Source organism: Salmo salar, chromosome 05, assembly GCF_965601325.2.
Source record: "Salmo salar chromosome 05, fSalSal1, whole genome shotgun sequence".
Lineage (NCBI taxonomy): Eukaryota > Metazoa > Chordata > Actinopteri > Salmoniformes > Salmonidae > Salmo > Salmo salar.
In genome coordinates, this window is record NC_138295.1 from 78,737,877 (window position 1) to 78,758,514 (window position 20,638).

Sequence of the window (20,638 nt, forward strand, 5' to 3'; positions counted from 1 at the left end):
GAGCAGGGATTTAAATGTGTGTTGCTGGAGCTTCCTCCTACTCCTCAGTAGCTGCTGGAGTAAGTTGTGATTTACTGTGCTTAATTTGACTCCTGTGGTGACAGAACAGGTCATTAAACACCAGTTTAATGTTACTGTCAGGGACTTTATTTTGGAGCGGGGCCTGCTGGGTTAAACGTTACATCCCGCTCTAACGCTAGGAGCGTGGTAGGGGAAAAACATGGAGATCTATGTATACATGGGGAATGAACATACACATTGGTACAGAATACAATTCAAACAAAAACAAGACTAAATATATTGTTTAGTACAGTAGTTTATTCAAAATAGCAGGAGAAAATAAATAAATCAAAGTAATAAATCAATGTGCAATATCGCAATACAATTAATTGTGTGTGTGTGACAGACACAGAACACACCCTGAACACTTTCCTCACATGTCTCTGATCAAAATAAATCTCAAAGCAGTCAGACACAGAACATGTAACCCCAATACAGACTTATGTTCAACCTAACCAAACTGTTCAACCTAACCAAACTGTTCAACCTAACCAAACTGTTCAACCTAACCAAACTGTTCAACCTAACCAAACTGTTCAACCTAACCAAACTGTTCAACCTAACCAAACTGTTCAACCTAACCAAACTGTTCAACCTAACCAAACTGTTCAACCTAACCAAACTGTTCAACCTAACCCTGTTGGACAGGAAACATTTCCTGAGAACACAAACCCTTTATGACAAAGATATAACATAATACTGTGTAGTTAAATCCAAAATGGATTGTGGATGAAATACATTCAATTAAAAAAAAAAAACATTCGCTGGCGAACACCCAGAAAAATGTGTTTGTGAGGAGGTGCTGACTAACGGCAAATAAACTATCAAAATAAAGTCTCACACTACATATATAAACTCCCAGTCATTTATTGGGTATTTACCAATGTGTCGCCATCACTGTGCCTGAAGAAGGCACATTGATGCCGAAACGTTGGTAAATACCTACGTGCCTACCCTGAAGAAGGCACATTGATGCCGAAACGTTGGTAAATACCTACGTGCCTACCCTGAAGAAGGCACATTGATGCCGAAACATTGGTAAATACTCAATAAATTACTGGGAGTTTATATATGGAGTGTGCTACTTTATTTTGATAGTTTATGAGATACATTCAATGCCATCAATAATATGATTATGGCTGCAAGTCAGATACCACAGAGGATTGACCGTAGAAACAGAAGACATAAAAGCAACACTGTTCTCCTCTAGATATTTCAAGGCCCTTCCAACATGATCACACTAAAGACTTATAAATAATGAGGATAGTCCAGTCCTCTGGCAGGAATACAATACCTAAATATGTCTGTTCTTTGAGATGCATTTCTTTGGCCGCTGAGTCTGACCCACCATGGCCATCTATAGTAGAGCTCACTTAAGTTGCCAGGGTAACAGGCCAACACCTGCAAGTTGATGAGGCATGAACAGAACCGCTAGTCTACAGGCTTTAACACTTGAGAAACAAACCCTAACCTTCAACACTCCTTACCCCTCCCTAAACAAAGCCTAAAGAAAGCAATTCCTCAGGTTGTGTCAATCTCTGGGACGCTGAGCATGTTTACATCATGAGGAGTCCATCAAATTGAATTAGAGGTCAAAGATACTTTAACTAAAACACATCACCATTTGTGGTTCTAGACATCTTGTGATATAACACTCCCCCTGCTGGCCAGGGGAAAGACCTCCACTTTAAGTGACAACAAAAGGGCTGCATCCCAATAGTGTCAAGTGGTGTTCTCCTTGGTCTGCAGTGATCTGAACACACAAGATAGGTGACAACAGTATGCCTACCCGGAACTGGCTTTCAACTCTGCAGTTGTTTTCCCATCGTGCAGATATACAACAAACTAATAAATAAACATGAGGTCGGTCCTGGTCAATACAGTCCTGGCTTTTCCAACGGCTCTGCGCTTACATTGAAGGACTGACTACTGAAGCGCTGGTTCCAGGGTCAGTTCGGGTTGTAAATTCCAAATGATTGACTGCGGCTCCCATGTTTTGAGCTATGAGTTCCTTCTTCAATATTCCTTTAAAACTCTGAGTTCCTGGATCCAGATTCCATGTGATTTAGTCATAGAAATTCCAATAAATAAATCTCTATGCACAGTTGTCTGATTCTACGACCTGTGTTGCATCTCTGGTAATCTATCAATTGAGCCTGGGGATGAGGTTAGATCTCTGGGTTGAGGAGGAATGTTATTCAAAAAGGCTGAGTTCCAATTCCAGGATCCAAATCCTCTGGCTCCCTTTCTCCAAACCATGTGCTGGGTCTCTTGGTCTCTGGTTCTAGGACGGGGTGAGGTCAGGACTGGTCATCTCTGTGGTGGGGCTGGCTAGACACTCACTGGACTTCAGGCTGGCCAGTGACTTATTGCTGGCTACTGACTGCAGAGACCCACACAGACCTATCAGAGAGGGGGTGTCCTCCTTCCCTGGGGAGCAGAAGAGGGGGTTAACACATGCACAAAATAACTGTTATTTATTGGTAGTGGGGGATAGCACAGAAACGCACACACACACCATGGTGGTGCCAGTGTGAGCTGGCTGGTATAGTGTCCAGGTTGAGTGTGTGTGAGGGCTCCAGAGAGGTCTGGGACAGCTGCTCTAGACTCTGGAAACTCTTCCTGTAGAACACACAGAGACATTAGAGCGGACTCTCTGGATGCATCTAAATAGTGTGATGGCTACATTGGACTAACCATTTGGAATGTTAAAATTCATATTTTTTTCACAGCACTTCACAGGTACAGTATATATACACACACACCCACACACACACACACACCACACATACTGCTCAACAAAATAAAGGGAACACTTAAATAACACATCCTAGATCTGAATGAATGACATAATCTTATTTAATACTTTTTTTCTTTACATAGTTGAATGTGCTGACAACAAAATCACACAAAAATAATCAATGGAAATCCAATTTATCAACCCATGGAGGTCTGGATTTGGAGTCACACTCAAAATTAAAGTGGAAAACCACACTACAGGCTGATCCAACTTTGATGTAATGTCCTTAAAACAAGTCAAAATGAGGCTCAGTAGTATGTGTGGCCTCCACGTGCCTGTATGACCTCCCTACCACGCCTGGGCATGCTCCTGATGAGGTGGCCAACTCCGCCAACTCCTGGACAGTCTGTGGTGCAACGTGGCGTTGGTGGATGGAGCGAGACATGATGTCCCAGATGTGCTCAATTGGATTCAGGTCTGGGGAACGGGCAGGCCAGTCCATAGCATCAATGCCTTCCTCTTGCAGGAACTGCTGACATACTCCAGCCACATGAGGTCTAGCATTGTCTTGCATTAGGAGGAACCCAGGGCCAACCGCACCAGCATATGGTCTCACAAGGGGTCTGAGGATCTCATCTCGGTACCTAATGGCAGTCAGGCAACCTCTGGCGAGCACATGGAGGTCTGTGCGGCCCCCCAAAGAAATGCCACCCCACACCATGACTGACCCACCGCCAAACCGGTCATGCTGGAGGATGTTGCAGGCAGCAGAACGTTCTCCACGGCGTCTCCAGACTCTGTCACGTCTGTCACATGTGCTCAGTGTGAACCTGCTTTCATCTGTGAAGAGCACAGGGCGCCAGTGGCGAATTTGCCAATCTTGGTGTTCTCTGGCAAATGCCAAACGTCCTGCACGGTGTTGGGCTGTAAGCACAACCCCCACCTGTGGACGTCGGGCCCTCATACCACCCTCATGGAGTCTGTTTCTGACCGTTTGAGCAGACACATGCACATTTGTGGCCTGCTGTAGGTCATTTTGCAGGGCTCTGGCAGTGCTTCTCCTGCTCCTCCTTGCACAAAGGCGGAGGTAGCGGTCCTGCTGCTGGGTTGTTGCCCTCCTACGGCCTCCTCCACGTCTCCTGATGTACTGGCCTGTCTCCTGGTAGCGCCTCCATGCTCTGGACACTACGCTGACAGACACAGCAAACCTTCTTACCACAGCTCGCATTGATGTGCCATCCTGGATGAGCTGCACTACCTGAGCCACTTGTTTGGGTTGTAGACTCCATCTCATGCTACCACTAGAGTGAAAGCACCGCCAGCATTCAAGTGACCAAAACATCAGCCAGGAAGCATAAGAACTGAGAAGTGGTCTGTGGTCCCCACCTGCAGAACCACTCCTTTATTTGGGGTGTCTTGCAAATTGCCTATAATTTCCACCTGTTTTCTATTCCATTTGCACAACAGCATGTGAAATGTATTGTCAATCAGTGTTGCTTCCTAAGTGGACAGTTTGATTTCACAAAAGTGTGATTGACTTGGAGTTACATTGTGTTGTTTAAGTGTTCCCTTTATTTTTTGAGCAGAGTATATAAACTGTCACTACATTTGGGTGGACCGTGTAAAATCCTACTATGGGGTGTAAGGAAGTGAGGAAGTCGTGGAATAGGAATTTATCCCCGTTTACATACTCCTCCCACTGCCCCACCCTATTCCTGAACAGCATGGTATCCAAGGCAACAGCATTGGTATCCATGGCACTGGGTGAAGGCCACTGATTGGTCAGATGTGCGGTCAGTTCTTGTCTGGACCTCAAGTCATGGTTCTTCAGCACCGTCCTTGAGCAGGATGAAATATACACGCACACGAAGACATAAACCTCTACCGTCAAGGCACGAGCTACTCATATTGTGTTCCTGGAACATTCTGTCCCAAAATATGCTACGTATCCCAGTCTCTATCTGTAATCTCTTCTGTTGTGTCTGTAAATCCATACCCCTGACTGATTGTTGGTTTGAGAGATGACTGCAGTTTCAACCCCAGCATTTGGAAAGCTAAGGAAATCCTCACAACCCAAATTAAAATATTGATCAGAGGATGGAAAGGAAGAGATCAACTTGATCACACCATTAATTTAGAGACTCTGTGATAAACCGACCTCCAAACCATCTCCTCTGATGAGTCACCCAGGCCAAGTCATCACACCAAGGTTATTACAGTAAACAAACGATGAAAGAAAACTAAACTGAAATAAAATGAACAAACCTGTTTGAAAAACAAACTATACTCAAACTATTATCTTTGACTCCAAAATGAACTCAAATAAAATAGGGTTTAAGCTTCTGAATCTGGCAGGCCACATTGATATTTAAAGGTAGATTCAGCAAGATGACGTCGCCATGACAGCACCGCAGATATTGGGGGGGGGGGGGGGGGTTGAGTGGTAAGGCCGAAAGCAACCGACTGTAGACAAAAGTCGAGGAGTGAAGTCAGGGGAGATGCATCTGCGACAGCTGAAAGTAATGTGGTTTTCCAACAGCAAGGCTCAGATCAACATGGCAGTGTCGCCATCGTTTATAAAATATTTTCTTTATAATGTCTAAATAAACATCTATTCCCCATATCACACACTCAAACCATAGTATAATAGTGTACATTGTACAATCAATTAGTGAGAGAGGCTCAAATAGCACACACATACATATATATCCACTGTATACATACATCGCAGCAAATTGGTTCCCGTTTCAGTCATGTCTTTGGTCATGTTCGCGTGGGTCAAACAAAAACACCCTAATGATTGGTTGGCAATAGAGCTTCCCACAATACAGGCGATGGCTGCAGAATTAAGTTGGTGAAGAGCAGAAACTTGCAGTCAATGACCTTTGATCATATTTTTGTAATGTTCATTCAGTTGACATGTAGGTGCAAGTCAGACCATTTTTTTCTCCCACAATGCAACACACTTTGAAAGGCTTGACAAAAGTGATCCGCTCTAACACGGCCATTGAGATTTGCACGATGCAACATGGTAGCTACGGGACCAAAACAGAGGAGAAGTTAAGCCTCACGCTCCAACGCTCATAGTAGTGGAAATTGACACACTATTACTGTGTACACGGTGCATCTACGTCAGCTTGCTGAGTCTACCTTTAAATCTAACTTAAAAACCTCTTATGGATCTGACCCTCAATTTTCGCCTAAAATGACATACCCAAATCTAACTGCCTGTAGCTCAGGACCTGAAGCAAGGATATGCATATTCTTGAAACCATTTGAAAGGAAACACTTTGAAGTTTGTGGAAATGTGAAATTAATGTAGAAGAATAACACATCTGGTAAAAGATAATACAAAGAAAAAAAAACATGCACTTTTTTTTTTAACCATCTCTGAAATGCTAGAGAAAGGCCATAATGTATTATTCCAGCCCAGGCACAATTTCGATTTTGGCCACTAGATGTCAGCAGTGTATGTGCAAAGTTTTAGACTGTTCCAATGAACCATTGCATATCTGTTCAAGACTGCCCAAATGTGCCTAATTGCTTTATTAATACATTTTCAAGTTCATAATTTGGCACTCTCCTCAAACAATAGCATGGTATTATTTCACTGTAATAGCTACTGTAAATTGGACAGTGCAGTTACATTAACAAGAATTTCAGCTTTCTGCCCATATCAGATATGTCTATGTCGTGGGAATTTATTTGTTACTTACAACCTCATGCTAATTAGCTCAACCGTCCCATGGAGGGACACACACACACACACCGATCATGTAGAGGTTAACCTATGACCTGACCTATCACAGGCCCATAGTGGCATAGGCTACTCTGTCCCTAACACGAAAACAAAATATTTTTTTCTTCATAAAATAAACTACATTAAAAGGACAAGTGGATCAGAAAACTAACTGAACTTCAAATAACAAGCTTCAAGCTAATAATAATAATAATAATAATAATAACAACCTTGAGTCTCACACACACACACTTTCCTATACCTGTAAGTCCAAGTCCTCAGAGAAGTGGGGACATTTTGCAGGTCCTCACTTGTGAAAATAACTATTTTAGTCTTAGGGGTTAGGTTTAGAATTAGGGTTAGGTTTAGGGTTAAGATTAGAATTAGTGGTTAGGTTTAGGAGTTAAGGTTGTTGGTCCCCAAGAAGTCCTCACAAGTATAGTAAGACATAGCTGTGTGCACTACTCCTGCATTCCCTGGCCCTCTCGCTGTGGTTAAAATGTCACACTCACAGATACACAAACTCACAGTTGGTCCTGGAGCTCCAGTACGATGTATTCCAGCTGTTCCTTCTCCAGTGTGTGTGAGAGGTGTGTGTCTGTTAGTCTCTGCTGAAGAGCTTTGTTCTGAGGAATCACTTGAGACAGCTGGGCCTCTCTCAGACGAACCATCTCTTCCAGATAACACTGGTGCACACAGTGAGTTGTTGCATTATTGCATTTTTTGCAGTAGCAAAACAGATAAGGGAAGATTTTTGTTTTGGTAAAGGAGGCACTATAGATTTGTACTCTGGTGAGGATGGAATGGATGATAAAGGTGTGTGCGTTTCCATTTCCTCAACAGAGCACTGACAGTTAGCCTGACATTTTGATTTCTAACTTTCCAATTATTCCACAGACACCTCACAGTCTCAGTGTCTCATGCACAAATACACCGGCATTCTATAATGCAATACAGTGTTCTGCAGCACACACACGTACAATACACACACACACACACTGAGACGTTACCTTCTGTTCCAGTGCCATGCGGTATTTCTGCTCGAGTCGTTTACACCTGCAGACCCAGCTGCTCTGCTCAGTTAAGATGGTCTCCGCAGTGCTGGCGGCCATCTTTTCAGGGGTGTTCTTCTCGCTGCCGCTGCTCCCCAGGGTCCTCAACTCCTCCTCATCACTGCTGATGCTGTTCTCTCTACACAGGGGGAAAGGGCACACTTCAGAGGGTACTACAGAGGGGGTAGGAGTTCAATTTATAGGGCACATACAGGGGGAAGGGTACATAATAGCAGGTAAAGGACTAAAAGATTGAATCCCACATACCTCTGAATCGACTTCAGATAGGGCGTATAGTCAATCACCGCTGGGCAGCTTCCATTCAGCCCCTCCCCTTTCAGACAGAAGCTAGCCACCAGAGGAAAATATACTTGAGACCTTTACTGTATAACCTGAGCTCTGACTCAGCAACACTATAAATAACATACAATATGATACGAGTACCTGAAGTCAATGGTGTTGAGACCGATGAGTGTATCTGCTAGAAGCCCCGCCTCCTCATCTAGCATGATGGCCCCATCCTCATACCATCTCCTACACATAACATAGAACACACTAGCTCCATCCTCATACCATCTCCTACACATAACATAGAACACACACACACTAGCTCCATCCTCAGAACACCTAAAACCAACACTCAACTCAGTCTGGTGTTTTGTATTGCCATTGTGTGTGTGTGTGTGTGTGTGTGTGTGTGTGTGTCAGAGAGAAAGACCTGGTGGTTTTGAAGTCCCTCAGGGCGGAGGAGATGTACTCAGATAGCCTCTTCTCCATCAGCACCAGTCTGATCCACGCCCGACCCTGTGGACACACACAGTGCTTAAGTTTCCATTATACATCAGACCTGCATAGTAGCTCTTTAAAACAGACATCATTATAATACAAATACATACTGCCCTTCCTACTTAGCCACAGTCAGCTGATTGAGTTTGTGCACCTGCACGCAAGTGTGCATGCATGGGTGCGTACGTGTGTGTGTGCTTGTGCCGGAGCGGTGGCGTTCTCTTGGACAACACTACAGTATTTGTTTAAAGCTTCTGAACAAAGCTGTCTTTTGTTCTGTGTGTAATTTCATCCAGCGGAAAAGGCTGAGAGAGTTGTGTGTTTTAGATCAGTGGGAATATTGATGTTATCATTAAGGTCCATGGCTCAAGGCTTTCCAGCGTAACCAGCAACCCCTCTCTCGTGCAGACACACACACACACACACACACACACCTTAGCTCTGGAGGAGCGTACATTCTCCATGCTCTCAATGCTGTGGATGCAGTTGTGAGAGACTTTACTGCAGGCTGCTTTCACATAGTCCCAGAAACTACGATGAGTCTCATAACCAAACCACGTAGTCTGACCTGGGAGAAGGGAGGGAGAGATAGAAAGAAGGGAGAGAGAGATAATGAGATTGCTACATTTATAGGTGGCATATTGACTCCTATACCCAGCAACCCTGCAGTGGTCCAGATGGGAAGGGCTTTTAGCATGCGTGTGTGTGTTACTCTACCTTTGAGTCTGTGACTGAGGATCTGTTCCAGGATGGAGACGAAGTTGGTGAACTCTGGAGATGAGTCGTCTATCGTGTCTAAACAGGAGCGGTCAATCAACGTCTTCACTGAAAACCTGCGCACACACACACACACACACACACAGTTAACGGAGTCTGCACTGGTTTCCAACCGGATCAGCACGTTTCTCTCTGACATGCTGTTAAAATGTGACTCTAGGGAGAGGAGATCATCTCTGACTGAACAGATGATTTACAGGCTTTAGGAAACACAATCTCTACTGCACACTATCAGTGGAGCGTTGACAATATACAAATAAAAAAAACACTGTCACATAAGCATATAGGTAGATTGCACAGAGGTCAGACTGAGGCATGACAACAACGATAGGGCTCCTGACCAGAGATACTCTCTAATTAGTGTCTAGGTTATTAAGCACCGAGGAGATTTAATGGAATGAAGCAAACACAGGAAATGACTGTGTTGATTCTGGAATACATCTCAGTAGACTTAAATGGCCTCATGTCCATGTTGGTCAGACAAAGATGCAACAGTCATCTCTGTGCTGTGGGGTTTATACTGCACAGACACACAGTAGCAGGTTGAGTGGCAGTGGGGTGACTGGGCAGACGAAGCTTTATCTAAACAGGACAGGCAATAAGGTTTCAGTTTTTTCCATTACATACACAGAGAGAGGGAGACATACCAAATTCCCCCACTAGAATCCCCATACTTTAAAGACAGATTTCCCACTGTGGGATGTCGAAGCTATCATTTCCAGGTAAAGGGACATGTACTAGTCTGTGGCGACCTAAATGCCAGAACCGGACACCTCAGCACACAGGGGGACAAACACCTACCTGGAGGTGACAGCATTCCCGAGTGGCGCAGTGGTCTAAGACACTGCAGTACCTGGTTCGAATCCGTGGTTGGGAGTCCCATAGGGCGGCACACAATTTGGTCCAGCATCGTCCGAGTTTGGCTGTGGTAGGCCATCATTGTAAATAAGAATTCGCTCTTAACTGACTTGCCTAGTTAAATAAAGATATAATTACCTCCCCCATATGCCCCCCTAGGCACAACTACAACAACAAACGGGCCACAACTCCTGCAGCGCTATTGCACGCCGAGTATGGTATGTACATAGTCAATAGTAGGCTTCAAGGGGACTCGGTAGGTACACCTATAGCTCATCCCTAGACTACTTTATCACTGACCTCAACCCAGAGTCTCTCAGATATACAGTTGAAGTCAGAAGTTTACATACATTTAAACTCGGGTTTGTCACAATTCCTGACATTTAATCCAAGTAAAAATTCCCTGACTTAGGTCAGTTAGGATCACCACTATTTTAAGAATGTGAAATGTCAGAATAATAGAATGATTTATTTCAGCTTTTATTTCTTTCATCACATTCCCAGTTGGATCAGAAGTTTACATACACTCAATTAGTATTTGGTAGCATTGCCTTTAAATTGTTGAACTTGGGTCAAACGTGTCAGGTAGCCTTCCACAAGCTTCCCACAATAAGTTGGGTGAATTTTGGTCCATTCCTCCTGACAGAGCTGGTGTATCCGAGTCAGGTTTGTGGGCCTCCTTGCTCGCACACACTTTTTCAGTTCTGGCAACAAATTTTCTATAGGCTTGAGGTCATGGCTTTTTGATGGCCACTCCAATACCTTGACTTTGTTGTCCTTAAGCCATTTTGACAACTTTATAAGAATGCTTGGGGTCATTGTCCATTTGGAAGACCCATTTGTGACCAAGCTTTAACTTCCTGACTGATGTCTTACGATGTTGCTTCAATAGATCCACAGAGTTTTCCTGACTCATGATGCCATCTATTTTGTGAAGTGCACCACTCCCTCCTGCAGCAAAGCACCCGCACAACATGATACTGCCACCCCCGTGCGTCACGGTTGGGATGGTGTTCTTCGGCTTGCAAACCTCCACCTTTTTCCTCCAAACATAACGATGGTCATTACGGCCAAACAGTTGTATTTTTGTTTCATCAGACCAGAGGACATTTCTCCAAAGAGTACAATCTTTGTCCCCATGTGCAGTTGCAAACTGTAGTCTGGCTTTTTTTAAATGGCAGTTTTGGAGCAGTGCCTTCTTCCTTGCTGAGTGGCTTTTCAGGTTATGTCGATATAGGACTCGTTTTACTGTGGATATAGATACTTTTGTACCTGCTTCCTCCAGCATCTTCACAAGGTCCTTTGTTGTTGTTCTGGGATTGATTTGCACTTGTCGCACCAAAGTACATTCATCTCTAAGAGACAGAACACGTCTCCTTCCTGAGCGGTATAACAGCTGCGTGGTCCCATGGTGTTTATACTTGTTCATCTGTACAACAATAATACACGTGGTCAAACGTGTACTGCCCCTAAGGATGAACCAGACTTGTGGAGGTCTACCATTTTTTTCTGAGGTCTTGGCTGATTTCTTTTGATTTTCCCATGATGTCAAGCAAAGATGCACCGAGTTTGAAGGTAGGCCTTGAAATACATCCACAGGTACACCTCCAATAAACTCCAATTATGTCAATTAGCCTACCAGAAGCTTCTAAAGCCATGACATAATTTTCTGGAATTTTCCAAGCTGTTTAAAGGCACAGTCAACTTAGTGAATGTAAACTTCTGACCAAATGTAATTGTGATAGTGAATTATAAGTGAAATAATCTGTCTGTAAACAATTGTTGGAAAAATGACTTGTGTCATGCACAAAGTAGATGTCCTAACCAACTTGCCAAAACTAGTTTGTTATCAAGAAATTTGTGGAGTGGTTGAAAAACAAGTTTTAATGACTCCAACCTTAGTGTATGTAAACTTCCCACTTCAATTGTGTGTGTGTGTCATTGAGAGATTGAGATATATATCTCAATCTATCTCTCAATGAATTGGCGAGGGCACTAGAACAGTCTGCAGCACCCAGCCTCACCCTACTAGAATATGAAGTCAAATGTCTACTGTTTGCTGATGATCTGATGCTTCTGTCACCAACCAAGGAGGGCCTACAGCAGGACCAAGATCCTCTGCACATATTCTGCAGGCCTGGGCCCTGACATTAAATCTCAGTAAGACAAAAATTATGGTGTTCCAAAAAAGGTCCAGTCGCCAGGACCACAAATACAAATTCCATCTAGAGACACCATTTCCCTAGAGCACACAAAAAATGATACATACCTCGGCCTAAACGTCAGGGCCACAGGTAACTTCCACAAATCTGTGAATGAGCTGAGAGACAAGGCAAGAAGGGCCTTCTATGTCATCAAAAGGAACATACAATTTGACATACCAATTAGGATCTGGCAAAAAATATATAGAACCCATTGCCCTTTATGGTTGTGAGGTCTTGGGTCTGCTCACCAACCAAGAATTCACAAAATGGGATAAACACCAAATTGAGACTCTGCATGCAGAATTCTGCAAATATTTCCTCAGTGTACAACGTAAAACACCAAATAACGCATGCACAGCAGAACTAGGCCGATACCCGCTAATTATCAAAATCCAGAAAAGAGATGTAAAATTTTACAACCACCTAAAAGCAAGTGATTCCCAAACCTTCCATAACAAAGCCATCGCCTACAGAGAAATTAACCCAGAGAAGAGACCCCTAAGCAAGCTGGTCCTGGGGCTCTGTTCACAAACACAAACAGACCCCACAGAGCCCCAGGACAGCAACACAATTAGACCCAACCAAATCACAAGAAAACAAAAAGATAATTACTTGACACATTGGAAACAATTAACAAAAAAATGAGCCAACTGGAATGCTATTTGGCCCTAAACAGAGAGTACTGCGGCAGAATACCTGACCACTATGACCGCCCCAAACTTAAGCAAAGCTTTGACTACGTACAGACTCAGTGAGCATAGCCTTGCTATTGAGAAAGGCCACCGAAGGCAGGCCACTGAAGGCAGACCTGGCTCTCAAGAGAAGACATGCTATGTGCACACTGCCCACAAAATGAGGTGGAAACTAAGCTGCTCTTCCTAACCTCCTGCCAAAGATATTTAAATTGTATTTATTTATTTTTTATTTTACCAGGTAAGTTGACTGAGAACACATTATCATTAACAGCAAGGACCTGGGGAATAGTTACAGTGGAGAGGGGGGATGAATGAGCCAATTGTAAGCTGGGGATGATTAGGTGGTCATGATGGTATGAGGGACAGCTTGGGAATTTATCCAGGACACCAGGGTTAACACCCCTACTCTTACAATAAGTGCCATGGGATCTTTAATGACCACAGAGTGTCAGGACACATATGATCATATTAGTGACACATAAATCCCTCAGATTACACAGATCCACAAAGAATTCGAAAAACAAACCCAATTTTGATAAACTCCCATACCTACATAGTGAAATACCACAGTGTGCCATCACAGCAGCAAGATGTGTGACCTGTTGCCACAAGAAAAGGGCAACCAGTGAAGAACAAACACCATTGTAAATACAACCCATATTTATGTTGATTTATTTTCCCTTTTGTACTTTAACTAATTGCACATCGTTACAACACTATATATAGACAATGTCATTTGAAATGTCTTTATTCTTTTGGAACTTCTGTGAGTGTAATGTTTACTGTTAATTTTTATTGTTTTTCACTTTTGTTTATCATCTACTTCACTTGCTTTGGCAATGTAAACATATGTTTCCCATGCCAATAAAACCCCTTGAATTGAATTGAGAGGAGAGGGAGAGGAGACAGAGAGAGGAGGGGCAGAGAGGAGACAGAGAGAGTGAGAGAAAGAGAGCATTAGCACAGCATGCATCCCCAGATGCTTTTAATGGCCTACTCCTCCACTTCTAAGAAGGCATTTAGGCACAAATAGATCTGATGACATGTAGAGAGGTGCTCAGAGGTCTCAGGAGAACTTAAATGAGTGCCCGTCTACCCTGTGTACCACTGAATCCTCATCAACAGGTTCAGACCTAAAGCGGTTACGGTTGTCCATATATATCCCCCCCCCCCCATCAGTGATTAGAAATGACAGTTCCCAGAGTATGGTAGATGACATTCAAAAATAATTGTCACATGCTTTGTAAACAACAGGTGTAGACTAACAGTGAAATGCTTACTGACGGGCCCTTCAACAATGCAGAGAGAAAAATTTATTCTAGAAAAAGACAACACAAGGAATAAATACACAATGCGTAACGGGGTACCAGTACTGAGTGGATGTTCAGGGGTACGAGGTAAAGGAGTTCGATATGTATAGGTAGGTATAAAGTGACTAGGCAACAGGATAGATAACAGTAGCAGCAGCGTAGTTAGTGCAAAAAGGGTCAATGCAGACAGTTAAATAGTTAACCAATAGTTACGCAGACCAACTATTTAGCAGTCTTATGGCTTGAAGCTGTTCAGGGTTCTGTTGGTTCCAGACTTGGTGTGTCGGTACCACTTGCCATGCGTTAGCAGAGAGAACAGTCTATGACTTGGGTGGCTGGAGTCTGACCATTTTTAAGGCCTTCCTCAGACACTGCCTGGTATAGAGGTTCTAGATGGCAGGGAGCTCAGCCCCAGGGATGAACTGGGCCTTACGCACTACCCTAGCGCCTTCCGGTTGGACGTCAAGCAGTTGCCACACCAAGTGGTGAAGCAGTCAGTCAAGATGCTCTCAATGGTGCAGCTGTAGAACGTTGAGGATCGGAGATCCCATGACGAATCTTTTCAGCCTCCTGAGGGGGAAGAGGCGTTGTCGTGCCTTCTTCACAACTGTATTGGTGTGTGTGTGTAACCGATGTGAAATGGCTAGTTAGTTAGCGGTGGTGCGCGCTAATAGCGTTTCAATCAGTGACGTCACTCGCTCTGAGACCTGAAGTGGTTGTTCCCCTTGCGTTGTAAGGGCCGCGGCTTTTGTGGCGCGATGGGTAACGATGCTTCGGTGGGTGTCAGTTGTTGATGTGTGCAAGGGTCCCTGGTTCGAGCCCAGGTTGGGGCGAAGAGAGGGACGGAACCTACACTGTTACATGTGGACCATGATAATTCCTTAGTGATGAGGACACAGGAACTTCAGAGCCTTGTCTGCATATTAAACTGTATCGATTCATGTTCTGCAGCAGTGTTTGATTGGATCTGAACTCATGCCACAGGATTTATATTTTCATTATTCAGATCATTGGTTTAGGCAGAGTCAGTCCTGATGACCCAAAGCGAGTATTAAGACCAGAGCAGTTGTTCACTATAAACTAACCAATATTGAACCCAAGTGCTCTGCATACATCAACTAAGAATTTGAGAGCTTGGGACTAAGGTTCTATCTGCAAAATGATGATTCTGAGAATTTGGCTTTATAGTTCCGACCCCTCATTGGTTTGAAAGGTGTCAGCGATTTTTATCTTGTATTCTGTTGCACTTAACATGAATTGGGGAATTTAGACTACTATATAGGTAGAGAACATTGAACAGAACAAGGCTATGTCAATAACTCAATCTGGACAAAATGCAGATAGAACCTTATAGTCCCAAGCTCTCGATTTAGCTCACTGAGAAAGCCTAGGCATTAGCATTAGAGTCTTTGGGAATCAGGCAAGGTTACGCACCACGTGAGCATAGTTCACCAAACCAACTAAATAATATCATAAGAACTGCACATGAAATAATGTTTTAGAAAAGTGAAATTCCTGGACAAAACACTGACAATGAGGTTGTGAAAAGCCACTCCAGAAAGGGATAACAAAGCCTGATAACTCTTCTGTTGTGCTTTCCTCACCAGTCACCAACCATGGCTTGGAGATGAGATACACCACCTCGCCATGAAAATAAACCCCAGCCCTGGGGACTCCCTGCTTTCTGATACCAGTGATCTTTAATGGCGATACACCAGTGGTCATGTGTGGGAGCAGCAAAAAGGGGCTCGTGTGTCTACTGATTGAGTGGGAGTATGTAGCATATATCTACCCAATCTCTTCACTAGAACCACAGGGGGCATACGGCTGGGTCTGATGGAGCTATACTTGATAGGGCGTTCAACAGCATGTTATCCACAGAGAACGACATCTAAAACACACACTTTCACATGTGGGGAAATAGGACCAATATAAGCACCCACCAAACTATTATTATTTATACTGTTCGAAGAACATGAGATTTAAGATTAATAGTTTAAGAAAATCGTCACACATTGCACAGTTCCGTGCCAATTCATAGCTGTGTTGAATTGTCTTCGTTCATGTGAAATCTATAGACTATACCGGTATTGAGTTGGGCACCTAATGAATGAAGGTAACTGTGATTCCATTAATGATTAAGGCACATAGGTGGTGGCGGAGGCGTGCGTGCGTGCGTGCGGTGTGTGTGTGTGTGTGTGTGTGTGTGTGTGTGTGTGTGTGTGTGTGTGTGTGTGTGTCCATTGGAGAACCCCCAGAACTAGTGCGGCGTTATAGGTTACAGTTCATGTCGATATAACACCATCAATACTGTAATGTAAACGCGTTGCCACTGAAGCAAGACAAAGGATGGTCGGTTATGTGCGCTATTTAGAAATATGGCCTATACCACCAATTAGCCTACCGTCTTTAACAGCATCCAGACACAATCACCAGTCGCGTGAGAATGCGGTCATTTATCAGCTGACCAATTAGTAAATTAACACAATCAAGCCGAGCATTCTTTTACCTGCAGACAGTCAGTAGATTCCTCCTCTCCACAGCTCCGCTTCTGGCAGCGTCCTGTTTGCGAGCTACATGCAGCCCCAGGCTACGTGACGCCATCCTCGCCACAGTTAGTCGTATCTCCCCGGTGTAGGTGCACAGTATTTGCTGTCCCTGTTTCTTTTAAATCAGCAGGTTGGGTTCAACGGTGCACGCCACCGCACGCGGGCTCTATCCGCGTCACACCGGCACGCTCGCTCGTTTGTTGACAGTCAACGTTTTGGGCAAGAGGGAGGTGGATGAACAGAAATCACGCAGTAATTTGGGAGAGAAACAGTCACGGGGTTGTGCTAAAACGCCCAAACAAAATGCCGGGAAGTCAGCGGTTTAAATGCCTGTTTAGAGCGAATTAGGCTACCGATGGTAACCTCGATGGTCTTGGGAGACGAAGAGACTTTCTATGTGTGCATCCCAATAGTATAAAAAATACCTTTATTCTCTCCTACATCTGCACACATCTAAAAGGTTTCATGAAAATGTTTCACACCAAACATACCCTGGTCCCAGATTGGTTTTTGCTCATGTCAACTCCAGTGCTGTCATTGTTAAGCCAACATTTGGCATGCCAATTCAATAAGGAGTTATTTAGAGTTCGCAAGAGAGTAGAAATAGACTGGCACCCAGGCTAGCTGAAACAAGAGAGTTCGTTTAGGTTTTGTCTACTTCCTATACAGGCCCAGTCGCCTATTATTTCATAGAGAATGAAAGAGGACATCTAGTAGCCAAAAGGCTATAACAACATGGGCGTGGCCACTGAGGGCCATTTTAATGTTGTCAACTTGGTGGGACTTCCAACTTCAAGACTGTGGACAGTGGCTGGCTGAAGCTGCAGCAACGTCAATGGCCACTGGGAGAATCACTTGAAGAATAATCATAGAGATAGATTCAGGACTCATCTTTGTATCAGTGCCATTATAGTGTCTGTGGTAGCATGGGCAGCGCCATTGAGGATATCTCCATATTGAAGTAGTACATTTTATTTTTCATGACTGGCTGATCCTTCCTGATGACCAGGTTGGACATGACTCCAACAGGATCACCAGGAGGTATCAGCCGCTGTCCAGTCTTGTGGTTCTCAAATGTCAGATCGTGGGTGGTTCCGATGGCCGCTATCCATGGTGCTGAATCTGGATCTCTGCTACTAGCGCTATTTGCTGGTTTGTTTACCTTTATCATTATTTGTGAGACAAAATCCACTGCAGGTCTAGAGCCCAACCTTTACTGAACAAAAATATAAACGCAAAATGCAAAATTTTTTACGATTTTACTGAGTTACAGTTCATATAAGGAAATCAGTCAATTGAAATAAATTCATTAGGCCCTAATCTATGGATTTGATATAACTGGGCAGGGGCACAGCCATGGGTGGGCCTGAGAGGGCATAGGCCCACCCACTTGGGAGCCAGGGCCACCCACTGGGTAGCCAGGCCCAGCCAATCAGAATGAGTTTATTACAGACAGAAATACTCCTCGGTTCCATCAGCTGTCCAGGTGGCTGGTCTCAGACTAGGTGAAGAAGCTGGATGTGGAGGTCCTGGGTTGGCGTGGTTACACGTGGTCTGTGGTTGTGAGGCCAGTTGGACGTACTGCCAAATTCTCTAAAACGACGTTGGAGGCGGCTTATGGTAGAGAAATTAACATTCAATTCTCTGGTAACAGCTCTGGTGGACATTGCTGCAGTCAGCATGCCAATAGCATGCTCCCTCAAAATTGCCCTACCCTATGCTTTGACCTCTTTCTCCCCTCTCTCCAGATGAAATCTTGCGTCTTGTGACGGCCGGCCGCCAAACAACCTGCCCGCTTGACCCTATCCCCTCCTCTCTTCTCCAGACCATTTCCGGAGACCTTCTCCCTTACCTCACCTCGCTCATCAACTCATCCTTGACCTCTGGCTACGTCCCTTCCGTCTTCAAGAGAGCGAGAGTTGCACCCCTTCTCAAAAAACCTACACTCGATCCCTCTGATGTCAACAACTACAGACCAGTATCCCTTCTTTCTTTTCTCTCCAAAACTCTTGAACGTGCCGTCCTTGGCCAGCTCTCCTGCTATCTCTCTCAGAATGACCTTCTCGATCCAAATCAGTCAGGTTTCAAGGCTGGTCATTCAACTGAGACTGCTTTTCTCTGTGTCACGGAAGCTCTCCGCACTGCTAAAGCTAACTCTCTCTCTGCTCTCATCCTTCTAGACCTATCTGCTGCCTTTGATACTGTGAACCATCAGATCCTCCTCTCCACCCTCTCCGAGTTGGGTATCTCCGGCGCGGCTCACTCTTGGATTGCGTCCTACCTGACAGGTCGCTCCTACCAGGTGGCGTGGCGAGAATCCGTCTCCGCACCACGTGCTCTCACCACTGGTGTCCCCCAGGGCTCAGTTCTAGGCCTTCTCCTATTCTCGCTATACACCAAGTCACTTGGCTCTGTCATATCCTCACATGGTCTCTCCTATCATTGCTACGCAGGCGACACACAATTAATCTTCTCCTTTCCCCCTTCTGATAACCAGGTGGCGAATCGCATCTCTGCATGTCTGGCAGACATATCAGTGTGGATGACGGATCACCACCTCAAGCTGAACCTCGGCAAGACGGAGCTGCTCTTCTTCCCGGGGAAGAAGAGCCCTTTCCATGATCTCTGCCCTTTCCATGATCTCGCCATCACCGTGGACCACTCCATTGTGTCCTCCTCCCAGAGTGCTAAGAGCCTCGGCGTGACCCTGGACAACACCCTGTCGTTCTCCGCTAACATCAAGGCGGTGACTTGATCCTGTAGGTTCATGCTATACAACATTCGCAGAGTACGACCCTGCTTTACACAGGAAGCGGCGCAGGTCCTAATCCAGGCACTTGTCATCTCTTGTCTGGATTACTGCAACTCCCTGTTGGCGGGGCTCCCTGCCTGTGCCATTAAACCCCTACAACTCATCCAGAACGCTGCAGCCCGTCTGGTGTTCAACCTTCCCAAGTTCTCTCACGTCACCCCGCTCCTCCGCACACTCCACTGGCTTCCAGTTGAAGCTCGCATCTGCTACAAGACCATGGTGCTTGCCTACGGAGCTGTGAGGGGAATGGCACCTCCGTACCTTCAGGCTCTGATCAGGCCCTACACCCAAACAAGGGCACTGCGTTCATCCACCTCTTGCCTGCTGGCCCCCCTACCTCTGCGGAAGCACAGTTCCCGCTCAGCCCAGTCAAAACTGTTCGCTGCTCTGGCACCCCAATGGTGGAACAAGCTCCCTCACGACGCCAGGACAGCGGAGTCAATCACCACCTTCCGTAGACACCAGAAACCCCACCTCTTTAAGGAATACCTGGGATAGGATATAGTAATCCTTCTACCCCCCCCCCAAAAAAAAGATATAGATGTACTATTGTAAAGTGGTTGTTCCACTGGATATCATAAGGTGAATGCACCAATTTGTAAGTCGCTCTGGATAAGAGCGTCTGCTAAATAACGTAAATGTAAAAATGTAAAAATTGCGTTGTGTGACAAAACTGCACATTTTAGAGTGGCCTTATATTGTCCCCAGCACAAGGTGCACCTGTGTAATGATCATGCTGTTTAATCAGCTTCTTGTTATGCCACACCTGTCAGGTGGTTGGATTATCTTGACAAAGGAAACATGCTCACTAACATGGATGTAGACTAATGTGTGCACAAAATCTGAGATAATTTTTTTGTGTATGTACAATTAATCAGATCTTTTATTTCAGCTCATGAAACATGGGACCAACACTTTATATGTTACGTTTATATTTTTGTTCAGTATACATAATCTCTATGGTTATTGTTTTGTGTAATGTATTGATGATGTTCAGAATGAGAATAACCTTTATTCGCCAAATATAGGCTATTTATATGTACAGTAATTTGACTA

The 20,638-nt window shown here is 44.6% G+C and overlaps 1 protein-coding gene across 3 annotated transcripts; it reads right to left on the reverse strand.

The window, feature by feature from the left end:
- Positions 1 to 298: 298 nt before the first annotated feature.
- On the reverse strand, positions 299 to 17,261 carry LOC106605986 (RUN domain-containing protein 3B). Of its 3 annotated transcripts, XM_045718985.2 has the most exons (11): positions 16,731 to 17,261; positions 9,095 to 9,210; positions 8,812 to 8,945; positions 8,310 to 8,395; positions 8,036 to 8,125; positions 7,859 to 7,939; positions 7,550 to 7,730; positions 7,068 to 7,225; positions 4,492 to 4,638; positions 2,579 to 2,682; positions 299 to 2,490 (listed from the first exon to the last, which is right to left on the reverse strand). In XM_045718985.2, the coding sequence occupies exons 1-11, from the start codon at positions 16,823 to 16,825 to the stop codon at positions 2,345 to 2,347; spliced, it is 1,338 nt and encodes a 445-aa protein (XP_045574941.1). In that variant the 5' UTR covers positions 16,826 to 17,261; the 3' UTR covers positions 299 to 2,344. The 3 variants fall into 3 exon arrangements, with proteins under 3 accessions (XP_045574941.1, XP_045574939.1, XP_045574940.1); XM_045718983.2 differs by lacking the exon at positions 4,492 to 4,638 and having other exon boundaries at positions 16,731 to 17,253; XM_045718984.2 differs by lacking the exons at positions 2,579 to 2,682; positions 4,492 to 4,638 and having other exon boundaries at positions 16,731 to 17,259.
- Between the last annotated feature and the right edge of the window lie 3,377 nt (positions 17,262 to 20,638).